The sequence below is a fragment of the Crocuta crocuta genome, unplaced genomic scaffold, assembly GCF_008692635.1.
Source record: "Crocuta crocuta isolate KB4526 unplaced genomic scaffold, BGI_CrCroc_1.0 scaffold70, whole genome shotgun sequence".
Lineage (NCBI taxonomy): Eukaryota > Metazoa > Chordata > Mammalia > Carnivora > Hyaenidae > Crocuta > Crocuta crocuta.
Genome location: NW_027528417.1, coordinates 893,071 through 906,190, shown reverse-complemented (window position 1 = coordinate 906,190; position 13,120 = coordinate 893,071). Strand labels below are relative to the sequence as shown.

At 46.8% G+C, this 13,120-nt stretch overlaps 2 protein-coding genes across 4 annotated transcripts in view; one reads left to right on the top strand and one right to left on the bottom strand.

The window, feature by feature from the left end:
• Window positions 1-250: 250 nt before the first annotated feature.
• On the bottom strand, window positions 251-8,100 carry EPM2AIP1 (EPM2A interacting protein 1). 2 transcript variants are annotated; one of them, XM_077754257.1, is made up of 3 exons: window positions 5,350-8,100; window positions 2,036-2,064; window positions 251-1,835 (listed from the first exon to the last, which is right to left on the bottom strand). In XM_077754257.1, exon 1 carries the CDS (start codon window positions 7,975-7,977, stop codon window positions 6,151-6,153), a length of 1,827 nt encoding a protein of 608 aa, XP_077610383.1. In that variant the 5' UTR covers window positions 7,978-8,100; the 3' UTR covers window positions 251-1,835; window positions 2,036-2,064; window positions 5,350-6,150. The 2 variants fall into 2 exon arrangements, with proteins under 2 accessions (XP_077610383.1, XP_077610382.1); XM_077754256.1 differs by having other exon boundaries at window positions 2,036-8,100.
• Window positions 7,883-13,120, top strand: part of MLH1 (mutL homolog 1) — a 39,918-nt gene continuing 34,680 nt past the window's right edge. Inside the window, exons 1-3 of one of the 2 annotated variants that reach the window (XM_077754253.1) lie at window positions 7,883-7,899; window positions 10,491-10,581; window positions 12,987-13,085. Coding sequence is in view for 1 of the 2 variants with exons in the window: in XM_077754251.1 (XP_077610377.1) it covers window positions 8,460-8,575; window positions 10,491-10,581; window positions 12,987-13,085 (306 nt within the window). In the remaining variant the exon portion in view is untranslated. Of the gene's footprint in view, window positions 7,900-8,449; window positions 8,576-10,490; window positions 10,582-12,986; window positions 13,086-13,120 lie in introns of those variants that run through there. The other variant, XM_077754251.1, reaches the window with a different exon arrangement.

Genomic DNA, 13,120 nt, shown 5'->3' with positions numbered 1-13,120 from the left:
TATGTGGCGGGGGGTGGATCATACAGAGCTTTGCAGACGATGATAAAGACCTTGGAGTTTGTTCTAATCATAATACTGAGTCATTAGCGGGTTTTTTGAGCAGAGGAACGGCATGGTCTGATTTAGATTTTACAGCAGGGATCACTCTGGTTGCTGTATGAATAATTACAGGAAAGTACGGAAGTGGGGAATATACCAAAGACTATGCCAAGAGAAATGGGTGCACACGATCACTGAAAGACAGATACGATAATGTTTATAGCGACTTTATTCATAGTAACCACAAACTGGAAACAACCAAAATTTCCATCAACAGTAGAATGGATTTATAAATCGTGGTACAGGCGTACAATGGAATACTGCACATGCAACATGGATGAGTCACATAGTACTGAACAAGACACAAGAGTACATATAATTGTTACATTTACATGAAGCTTTAAAAAGACAAAGGTAACGTATGGTGACCAAGGTCAGGATCGTGTTTATCTGTGTGCGGGAGGGACATAAGGGCATCTGCGGGGGTTGCTAGAAATGTTCAGTATCTTGATCTGGGCGATGGGCTCAAGGGCATGTATAAAAATCCACTGAGGCATACACTTAATATTTCCACCCTTTACTGTTTTGCCTCACTAAAAAATATTTCTAAGGAAATTATAGCAATGGAGAGACACAACCATGTGTTAATCTAGTGTTGTCTTCCAAATATTTTCGGTTTTCCTCCGAGGCACATGGAAGAATTACACTATTCCTTGAACCTGGCTGTGGCCATGGGATTGGTGTTGGTCAGTGAAAGCGCTTTAAGGGCCTGTAAGTGATTTGCTGTATTTTTCTCTTTTCCCAAAATGAGCAGCCACGCCCTAGATGCTATCTGCCTGGTCAACCTGCATCCCAGAGTGAGACTCAAGCAGGGTCCAGTGAGCATTCTCCATGCGGGTCACACAGGATTTTAGACTCAGTGGGCTACACATTCTTGGTCACGGCTATTCAATTCTGCCACGGTTGAGCAAAAGCAGCCACAGACAATAATACATGGGCAAGGCTGTCTTCCAATGAAACTTTATTTACAGCGACGGGCAACAGGATGGATTTTGCCTGTGGACCGTAGGCTGTGGACCCCTGACCTAGAGCAAAGTCCCGAGTCAAGTTGCAAGAAGACATTACGTGAGGCACTGACATTTTGTGGTTGTGACTGTAGGACAGTGCTGCCCGTCCTGACACAGAAAGTGGCTCCAGTTTTTAAAGACCTTAGCGTACCACACACTGGCTTTGCCGGGAGGCATTCAGGAAATTGCTACTGGAGGGGGGAAGAAATAACTTATGTAGGGGCAATTCCTGTTATGGAGTGGTAAAACTGTCTCTTGGGAAAGCCTGGGAGGTACAGAACCTATCTTTTACTGAAAGGGGGCAGAAGGAAAGAGAGAAAAGAGAGAAGAGAAAGAGAGAAAGGAAGGAAGGAAGGAAGGAAGCTTTATGGTTTGCTGTTGGCCACATCTGACAACATGTACAAGAAAGAGATGAACTCAGAATCCATCAAGTTGCAAGCAGAAATGCAAGGGGTAGAGTTCACAGATTCAAGTACTTCTCAATTTACAAAAAGATAAAAATGAGGAATTCTTTAGTCCAGAAGATTAAAGAAACCCATTAAAACCCACCGTGGCAGCAAGGATCACGGGCTGACTGTCACACCTACTGTTAAGATCTCTGGATGAGTTAATGTGCCACAGACTACAAGTCCAACTAAGTGGGGCAGTGGTTAATCCCTTACGTCACAAGGGCTCAAGGAAACAGGCTGTGGTTAGAGTTCTTCCACGAATCCCCAAAGCCCCCGTTACCTGGAAATTAAGTTCAGAGGCACATGAGCAAGAAAGCAAAGAAAAAGAGCAAACCTAAGTACACCATGACTAGAAGCCCCTTGTGGGGCACCTCCCTTCGAGAAGGGGTGATGCTGTGCAGGCAAGAAAGCAAGAGAACTGAGTTTCTAGTGTCCAGAAAGACCGAGGCATCCCTGTAAAATTTGATTAAATTTACTTACTTTTAAATCCCAGAGGAGCCAGAAATCATCTGTAAAGGAAAGTAGCAGGTAAATAGTATGTCATTTTCTTCTAGGATTGACACTTTATAAAAGGAAAAAGGAGATTTTAAACAGCACGATCTTTCTCTGATACCGAGTGTTAACTTTTTAATTACCCAAGTGTTGTCTTAGCCTGCTAAACAGCTGCCCAATCTTTTTCATCTAGGCTCCTTTGGAAGTCTACCTTTGAAAATTAAAAAAAAAAAAAATAAGACTTCTAAATAAAGAAGGTAAAGACTTAATACTCCATAGATTTATGTGAGCACACCTGGGTTTGAATCCTGGCCTCACTTCTTGTTTCCCAGGGCAAAGTGCAATTTGTTCCCTCAACAGCACTCACACACAGTAAATATTTGAGCCACATGCCAATCACTGAACTGAATTCCAGGAATACAACTCTGTAGTCACAAAGAAGTTCGTTTTGTTTCTTAATTTGTGATACGTGAGTAACAAACACCCAAGAAGCAGGCTAAGGCAGGAGGACCTCGGTGAAGGTCAAAGGAGACTACAAAAGGGCTTCGAGATCATAAAACACTACACACGTATTTATTCATCCAAACATTTATTGGAATGCCAGGCACAGTGCGAAGCGCTACAGACAGAACAGCTAACAAGGCACAGTCCCTGCCCTGGTAAAGCTCACAGTCCAGCAGTGATCAGTAAGTAGCAACCAAGTGTACAAAGCGTACAGCTGGGAAAAGAAGAGGGTATTTTGAGAGGGTCCAGTGGGGGCACTTAGTCTAGAGGGCATCAGGGAAGGCTTCCTAGAGCACGTGGTATGTAAACTGAGACCTCAAAGATGACAACTGTATCCTACATGGCGGGAAAAGCAGTAGAGAGAGATACGACCGGGTATGTCTTCTGGGACGCTCTGGCTGCCACGTAAAAACGGATCAAAGCCAGAGCGAAAGCGACCGAGGATGCTGCTGCTGTAACTAAGGTAGGCTGACGGCCTGAACTGGAGAAGCGAGAACAGCTTTACAGACGGGAGACTGGGCACAGACATGTCCGTGAGTGGAGGCGATGGGAGCAGGGTCATGGGCAGGGCAGGTTTTGGCTTGGGCCGGGACAACTGATGGCGGTCATGCCATCTACTGGAAGAGGGAGCATAAAAGGAGCGGGTTTGGGGTCAAGATCAAGGACATGCTGCGGTGTCCATGAGACAGCAGAGTAGATGGAAGTTAGCAATTAGATATATGAATTGGGAAAGACCTAGAAAGGAGACACGAATTCGGGGGGCCATTTGCATATAAACAGGAACTGAAGCCGTGGACAGAGACGACAGCGGCTAAGGCTGATGTAGAAAAAGGCAGCTCTGAAACAAACTTATAAAATGACAAGAACACCAACATGGAAGGGAAAGAGCACCCAGGAAGGAGACTGAGAAAGCATACCCGCGGGCGGTCTCTACCCCCTGACGCAGAAGTAAACCTGGACTTGAAGGGAAAGTGGTCAGCGGTGGCAGAGAGGAGGAACGTGGAAGACGAGGACCTAGCTGGGTAGAGCAGCGAGTGCTACTACGGAGACTGGGGATACACACACGTCTTTTAAGGAAACTAGTAGGAATGGGAGATATAAAGGGACACAGGGCTTTTAAAAAATAGTACTTATTTCAACTATATTCACTGATACAACAGGACCAGTAACAACTATTGTAAAAAAAAAACAAAAAAACAAAAAAAAATGAAAGAAAAGAAAAATTTAAGACTGCCATGCAGTTACAGAATTACTTAATACAGAAGACAGTAATATACACACTTTTTTCTTTGTACAAACAAGACTAATTTATAGCAAATGCTCTACTATTTAGGGTCAATTTTAAATTCTTAGATCTCCCCCCCCCCAACTCAGTAACTACATGATGCAAACTAGTTTTATTACCTGAAGCAAAAATATATAGTGGAACTTCACAAAATGTACAAGACTTCAATATTGGAGGAACCAGGGTAGGGAAGCAGAAGCAGGTCCTCCAAATATTCTTTCAATGAAGCACCTGCCATGAAAAAGAATACTCCAAACTACTGGGAAATTACCGGTAGATTTTTTTTTTTTGGGCTGGTTGTTTTTTTGTTTTGTTTTTTTTTTACTGCTGTTCTTCCAGATATTTAAGCTTATTCCCTGTTAACTAAAATCTCGACTTGACCATTCTTGGTTACTAGCTTGTGAATACTTGCTTTTCTGCTCTAATTACATTTAACGGAACAGAGCCCTTTATCTGGTTCGTTATAAATTACAGACTTGCGAATGCCATTGTGCGCTACCAGAACCCATCAAGGCCTTTACTGCACTTTACCAGCCAAACCTGGAATGTTGGCATTGGTCTCCCCTCTCAAATATTGTCCGTTTGCCACGCTTGCCCCTCTCATTCTGCTTCTACCGGTAATTTGCCCTGGCCCTCAAAATAAAGTAATCTACAAGGCAGGGGAGGCCATCTGCCGGCACTTTGCAAAGGATTGTTCTCCACTGTGCCTGGCGGTCCCATGCACTGTGGGGGCGGGGGGAAGGCCAGCAGAATCCTCCCAGTGAGTCAGAACGAAAAAAGCCCCCTATGCTTTCCAACAACCTCTGGAAAGAAGGGTCACTGCTTCTGGATGAGAACCAGTGATGCAATTTTGGTTCCTGGGCTCTTACGGCATCGATTTTCAATGCTCAGGCATCAATTCCTTCTAAATTCTTGGCTGTAACCTGGTTTGATGAATTTGCTGGGTTAGTGACCCTAGAATGTGTTACAAAGGTTAGGACAGGACTTGAGCAGAAGTCTGCAGACTGTACTTGAGAGGACCTCTAAGTTGAGTCCCGCCTTTACATCGTTTTATACATTTGGCGTTACTGTTAAGATTTCCTTTCCACGGTTAACATAAGTTTGAAAATAACTGTTTTAGCACAAAGCAGATGTCTTACTAGAAATATGGAATTGCCACAATCTGTTAATAAAGCTGCTTCATGAAAGTTAAATATTTCTACTTGTGCACTATCTTAAATACAGAATGTGTGGGACAGTTTTAAACTCTATAATAATAATAATAAATCCACTTCCAGCATCTAACGCAATCTGAGGTCGTATCACTTGAAAATAAAGGGTTTCCTTGTAACAGGGTTTCTTTATAAAGCGACACCCATGCATAATAAGCTAAAATATCTCGCACCTCCTGAGGCTGGAGGGCAAAAATCTTATTCTCTCATCCTTTTTTTTTTTTTTTATTGACAGGGCCGAACTTCTATCTGGAGTAGAATAAAGAATTACTAACGGGCAACCATTAAGATTCTATACTTACCGTAGTCCTGGAATAGGCAAGCTGATAAAACAGCACCCAAGTGTGAAAATTTCGGGGGAAATCCCCAATAACTGGTTAGTCTGATCTCCAAAATGCAGGAAGCCTCCTAAACCAGCAATTTAAAAATAATTCTTACTCCTCTGCCTAAAATTTTATTTGATTATTTCCCTCTATTAGTAATATCATTGCTAGGGCTGGTGGGGGCGGGGGGAGTTGAGGAGGAAATCTGTCAATATTTACTTCAGACTCAGAAAAATGTTTAAAAAAAATAGTCTCAAACATTTTGATAGTTAGACAAAATACCTCCACTGTACGTACGTCCTTCCTTTACAGAAACTTCTGAACCTGCTATGAGTTTCTGCAAACTGGCTCAAACGTACACTTATGGAGTTGATAACTTCAGACCATATGCATCGAAATTTTAACACTTTGTTAAAAACAAGAGCTAAAATGTCTTCAAAACACCAGAAAAACAGACTTCTAATTCAACTCACATTATCAGTACTGAATTTCTTTAAAAAACAATTATGTCATAAAAGCAAAAGACCATGACGTTGTCATTCAATTAAATTTTAAAAAAAGGTGTCTGCATGTCTCAGTCCCATGCTGCCTCTTGAGATGAAAAAACAAAAAAAACAAAACACAAAAAACATCTGTCAGAAGAATCTGAATCGTGGTCGATTTGGATGAATAAACCTGGTGCTTTGCCACAAGCCAAATTAGTTAACTTGAAAAATCGGACAACTGTTTGCTTTCAGAGTTAGATTCTCTCTGAGGGTCTCAATGTTGTACTACCAAGGCCTATGGGTTGGGCTCATTTCTTCCTCTCACAAGGTGGTCCCAATGCGGTTCTAGGTCGGTTGTGGCGATCCTAAACAGGGCGTGGAGATGCTCGTCTGTCAGCGGCTGGCTCAAAGTGTGTTGATTTCGAGTCAAATACGAAAACGCCTTTTCGCAGATTTCATTGCTATCAAACAAGGATGCCACCTTACAGGCGACCCCTTTGATGATTGGGTAAGACTCGGCAGACAAGCCGGCATAGAACTGCCCCAAGTCTTTGACTCTGTATTCATTCCAGAGGTTAGTATTTGCCTGAAGTTTGGTTAGCTCCACTCTTACTGAAATGGGTGCATATTCAGGCTTAAAATTAAAAGGATTTGCAAAAAGCTCTAAGTCCTTTTTAATGAACCTGAGGTCCTTGAAGTGTCTCTCGAATTCTTTTTGTAGGCGGCAGATCACCACTTGATACCTATCAGGATCAAATATCTTTTGATCGTCTTTAAGATGCTGTTTAAGCTCATCGACCACTTCTCTGAAGGCAGCAAAGTGTGTTAGGTTTTTCTCTTCCATGTGTCTCTGCAGTAAACTCAGCTTGACCTCAAAGGTACAGATATGGTCAAAGGCAGCCGCAGCGAAGACTCTACTAACTCTCAGGAGTTCACTGAGTTCTCGAAGATGGTCCATAATGTCCACCAAGAAGCCAAAGTCACAAAGCCACTGCTTGTCTGTGAAATGGACGGTTGTTGCCCCTATCGAAACCAAGAAGGCTTCTATCTCTTTTCTCAGGGAAAATATTAGCTTTAAGGTTTTCCCTCTTCGAAGCCAATTGTTCAGGCATCGTCCGTTAACCCTCTCGCCATGCTCCGATTCCGATTCGGTGAGTAGGGCCTGAAATTCGGGGCGCCTAACGCCTCTGGTCTTAATCAAAACGATCCATTCCGATATAGTGTTTATGATCTGATTAACGTCTACATCGTACGAGCTCAACAGTTCCAAGTGCAGAAATCCCGAGTAATGGATAACATTCCAACAGTTGGGGCTTACAGCCTTCTCTCTCATGTAGGACACTAGTCCCGAGTTCTCACCAATCATCCTCAGAGTGTGGGTCGTGCTCAGGCCGACCATTCGCTGCAAGCTGAGCCCCGCCGTCTGCAGGGCCTCGAGGATCGCCGCCATCAGGGCCCCGACGCTGAAGTGACGAGTCAGGTTGATGATGGTCAGAAGCTCTTCCTGCACCTCCAGGTCGTGGCCCACGCCGCGGACAAAGACCAGGAGGTAGTTCTCATAGGCCACGAAGGCCTGGTCGTCCAAGGCAAGCGAATAGGCTTTAAAGTCCTTGGCTCGGTTAAACAGCTGGCTGCGTAGATTCTTGCTCAGGTTGAGGACCCTCTGCCGCGTGACCTCTGGAGACAAATCCACGCCGTCCAGAACGCTCGCGTGCTCGGGCAGCACGTCCCTGAGCATCACCTCCATGCACTGGAACACGAAGTCCCCCTCCCCCCAGCCGCGACCCTTCAAGGCCAAGAGGCGGGCGAGCCCCAGGCCCGCGCGCGCGGCTCTCTCCTCGGGGGTGAGCGGGGCGATCACCGGCACGTCGCCCTGCTGCAGGCGCTCCACCAGGGCCGCGCGCTCGCCCTCCGCCACGTACCGCTCGTAGTAGTCGTGCTCGGCCTCGTAGTGGCGCCTCACGTCGCGTTCGCGGGTGGCCACGACGAGGTGGCGGCACACCAGGCACAGGGCCCCTTCGCCCTCCGGAGGCTCCACCACCAGGTAACGCTGGGTCCACTCGGGCCGGAAAATCCGAGACTCGTCGACTTCCATCTTGCTCCTCTTGGGGGTCATCCACATCGTACTGCAGGCCGCGAGAATGGGGCCGACCTCCGCGAGGCCGCAAGCAGAGGGGGAGCGCGGGCGGCAGCAGGGGCAGGCGCCTCCTCCGCTCTGCGCCAGATCACCCCAGCGGGGGGACACCCACCGCCGCCTACGGCACCCGCGTTCCTATTGGCTGGCGATTTCGTAGTCCCTAGCCCGGGAACGAGCCAATGGGAGAGTGGGCAGCGCGCAGGCGCATTGCCTTCTAGCCGGCGGCCTGAAGCTGGGCGCTAGGGAGGGACCGAGAGAGCCGGGGACCCGCGGACTTAGGACACTTGACTGGCATGCCGGCTGCCCAATCAATAGCTCCCTCGCTCCGAGGCGGCTGCCGCGGGCAGGTCCGACAGGGCAGCGTAAACAGAGTCGGTGGAAAGATGTGAGCACGAAGCCCTGAGGTGATTGGCTGAAGGCACTTCCGGTGAGCGTCTCGACGCGTCTCGGGCTCCCGTGGCGCCAAAATGTCGCTCGTAGCGGGGGTTATTCGGCGGCTGGACGAAACCGTGGTGAACCGCATCGCGGCAGGGGAAGTTATCCAGCGGCCGGCTAATGCCATCAAGGAGATGATTGAGAACTGGTAGGGAGGGAGTGGAGCCGGGCTTCCTTAGAGGCTAGGGCTTCACCGGCCGTTATTCGGCATGTTGCGGACACGCCTCCCTGCCCCCCGGCGGAGGCGTGTACGGCGCATGCCCACAGCGCCGGAGCTCTCGCTGTCCTGCCTTCTCTCTGCCCGGGTACCGCGAGTCTTGAGCGCTCTCGCGAGACTTTTGTAGAGTTGCGGGGGGCGCGAGCGGCCGTCGCGTAGCGTTGGGTTAATGGCGCCGTTAGTTAAGGGGGATGATTTTTGTTTATATATGTGGAAGGTGAAAAGTTTTAAATGCATACAAATTTTCGGAAGGGGAAGCTCACTTCATACTTCAGAGATACCGTCTTTTGCGTATTATGTTTGTTCCGAAAATAATCATTCAGCCAAGGGTGTAGTTCATTTTGAGTTTTATTCCAAAAAATTGTCGAGATTTTCGGACCGGCGGGTGGGCTTTGTCAGGGTTTAACTTGTGATGTCCCCGGTTGCCGAGTTAGTGACCCGACTTCGTGTTTTCCTCCCCCTTACCTTGCCTTGGGGAGCACATCGAAGACCCCAGAGCGTGTGGGGGGCCCCGTGGACTGTGAAGCGTAGGCGTGTCCCGTTGTGGAGGAAGAGCTTAGAGACCTGAAAGAGGTGGGGGTGGCCTGGAAGCTTCGTGGGGTGCCTCCGCGTTACCTCCGTGTTGACAGCAGCTGTTGGTCGTAAAATCGATCCACTAAAAGGACCGCAAAGAATGGTAGGTGTGTCCGGGGGTTTATTGTGGACACACACACGGGTTTATTGTGGAAACACACCACACACACACACACATACGGGGGTTTATTGTGGAAACACGCACACACGGCCGTGCAGGGGAACTAACGGAACAGTGCGGAGGGGATGGACACACACACACACGGGTTTATTGTGGAAACACAACACACACATACACACGGGGGTTTATTGTGGAAACAAACACACAAACGGCCGTGCAGAGGAACTAACGGAACAGTGTAGAGGGGACGGATACACACACACACACACACACACGGGGGTTTATTGTGGAAACACACACACACGGCCGTGCAGGGGAACTAACGGAACAGTGTAGAGGGGACGGACACACACACACACATACGGGGGTTTATTGTGGAAACACACACACACGGCCGTGCAGGGGAACTAACGTAACAGTGTAGAGGGGACGGACACACACACACACACACACACACACACACGGGTTTATTGTGGAAANCCACTGTGTTCCAGCCGCGCCTGAGAAAGGGCTTTGGTATTTAAGTACCGCATTGTCTTATTTTTGAAGAAAGAATTTTCTGCGCGAGGAGCAGAGTAGTTTTCTCCCTCATGCAGGCCACAGACTGAATTTGTTTTCTGTAGCTGGTGCTTTTTGTGATTGTTGGCTACTCTTTGAAAGTACCTAAGATTTACTGGCTTCCCAAAGAATTTTCTGTATTGCCATTTTTTTCCTTTCCCCCAACAAAATGTATTTTCTTGAAAGGGTATTAGTATAAACACACACACACACACACATACACACATATTTTTAGTGACATTTGACTAGGGTCCCGCGGGAACCCAAAGCTGAATAAAATTGAAGTCATAAATGGCAATCAGTTGAGAAGAAGGTAAGAAACAGGCATGTGGTAAAAGAACTGACTTTTAACTTCACTTTCCTTCCCAGAGGAACAGAAAGGGTACCAAATGTCCTAATGGAAACGACGATTGCTCACTCCCGCCTCTCTCTTCTCCCTCTCACACAGCAGTCACGGAGCCCGTTAAACAGAGGAGAAACACATTAATCAGACAGCCTTGTATTTACCTGGAATTTGTTCTTACGCCTTGTCTCATTAAAATACGTGCATCAGAATAGGACAGAACAATAATTTTTTTCTGTTTGATTTGCCAGCTTAGATGCAAAATCCACCAGTATCCAAGTGGTTGTTAAAGAGGGAGGCCTCAAGTTGATTCAGATCCAAGACAACGGCACGGGGATCCGGGTAAGTAAACCCTCGGGAGCGGGCTGTTTGTGCGCTTTGAGGGGTGCATCAGCAGGCAGTGGCAGGGCCTTTCCTCTTTGCGGAAACTCTGGGCGCTTGTGGATTCAATTTGTGACTGAAATTTTCAGTACCAGTGATAAATAGATGTGGAGTTCCTATTCCAAGCCGGACACTTACTCAGGAAGATGGTCGAGGAGACATGAAGGGCAGAGAGAACACCAAAGTGGAAGCAAGCCTGACTCGTGTAAGCGCCAGCAAGGAGGCCAGTGTGTCTCGGCCGCGGTGAGGGAGCTGAGGAACATCAGGAGAGGAGGTCTGGAGGATAAGAAGGCTGATCATGTAGGACCTTGTGGCCTGTTGTGAAATCTTTGGCTTTTACTCGGAATAAGGTGGGATACTATTAAATGGCTTTGAGCGAAGAGGTGACATGGTTTGGTGAGTTTTGTAAGAACCCATTTGTCCACACTGTGGAAGCTAGACAGTAGCAGGACAGGACAGAGGCAGTGAGAGGGCTTTCGGAGCCGTCCGGGAGACCGGTGAGCGTGCCCTGGACCTACTTGGTTGTAGTGAGATTCTGCACTGATTATGAAGACAGAGCTCTCAGAATTTGCTCGTGTATGGTATGAGAGAAAGAGGAGTCGAGGGTCAAGGTTTGGGGCGCCCGGGTGGCCTGGTTGGTTAAGCATCCAACTCTTGGTTTTGGCTCAAGTCATGATCTCTTGGTTCGTGGGTTGGAGTCTGACAGCCTGGAGCCTGCTTGGGATTTGCTCTCTCTCTCTCTGCCCTCCCCCAAAATAAATATAAATAAAAACTTTAAAAAAATGATTTCAAGGCTTTGGCCTGTGCAAATGGAAAAAAGAGTTGCCATTTACTGATGGGGAAGCCTATGGTAGAAACGCATTTGGGGGCAGGTCAGAAATTGATTTGGAAGCATGTTAAACTTAAGATGGCTGTTAATGGACTAAGTGTGTGGGTCTGCAGGGTAGGGGAGAGGTTTAGCGGGTGGAGATAAAAATGTAGCATATTGTGTTTTGATGGCATTAAAAACTATGAGACTCCCAGGGAAAGATGCAGAATACCCCGAGCCATTAGAGAAATACAAGTAAAAGCAGAAATGACATACCATTTGACACCCATTAGGATGGCTGTTATAAAACTAAGATAAAATAGCAGGCATTATAAAGGTTATAGGGAAATTGGAAGCCTTGTGTGCTTGCTGGTGGGAATGTAAAATAGTGCAGCCTCTGTGGGAGATAGTTTGGTGATCCCTGAAAAAAATTAAACAGACTTACCATATGATTCAGTAGAATTTGTGAGTATATACTCCAAAGAATTGAAAGCAAGATCTTGAAGAGATTTGTACCCCCATGTTCAGGGTGTATTCACAGTAGCCAAAAGGTAGGAGCAACCCAGGTATCCCCAAGTGAGTAGATTTAAAAACATGGTATAGACGTGTCATAGAATATCATTCAGCCTTACAAAGGATTGAAATTCAGACACATGCCGCAACGTGCATGAACCGTGAAGACATTGCGGTAAGTGAAATAAGCCAGTCACAAAAGGTTTTGTAAGATTCCTCCTGTCGGAGGTCCTTAGAGGAGGCCCATTCTTGGAGAGTAGGATGGTGGCGGCCAGGGGCCTGGGGAGTGGTGGGTGGAGAGTTCTTGTTTAATGGGGATAGAGTGTCAGTTTGGGAGGCTGAAAGGGTTCTGGAGACAGAGGGTGGTGCCACAGCAGTGCGAATGTACTTATGGCCCCGAACTGTACACTTCACAATGGTTAAAACGGCCGGGGCGCCGGGGTGGCCCCGTCGGTTGTCCAACTTCGGCTCAGGTCACGATCTCATGGTTTGTGGGTTCAAGCCCCGTGTCGGGCTCTGTGCTGACAGCTCAGAGCCTGGAGCCTGCTTCGGATTCTGTTTCCCTCTTTCTTTTTTTTCTTTTTTTTTTTTTAATATTTTATTTTTGAGAGAGCGTGAGCAGGGGAGGGTCAGAGGAAACAAATTGTTAAAATGGTCACTTCTGTTATGTGTATTTTACTGTAATTAAATGTCTCTGTAGATTTTTAATAAAGAAGTTTTCTCATAAAAATGATTTTTCTAAAATCCATGAGCCTGGGAGCACTCATCCAGAGAGTGGGTGTAGACAGCAGAGAGGTTCGAGGATGGAGTGCCAGCTTACTCCACTGTCAGACGAGGAGGAACCAGCAAATGAGACATGTAACCAGTGAGCTAGAAGGGACCCCGGGGACCGTGTCGCACTCCGAATGCCAAGTGACACAGTGACTGCTAATTTTGAAACTCTTCTCCTAAGAGGGTTCTTCTTGGATTCAATCAAGAAAAGGGAAATTCAAGATTGGGGAAAAAGGAGTAACCTAATTATTTACTTATTTTTTGGTTTCTCTAGAAAGAAGATCTGGATATTGTGTGTGAGAGGTTCACCACAAGCAAACTGCAGTCCTTTGAGGATTTAGCTAGTATTTCTACCTACGGCTTCCGGGGTGAGGTAAGCTTGATATTAAAGACATGTGTGAAAAGTTC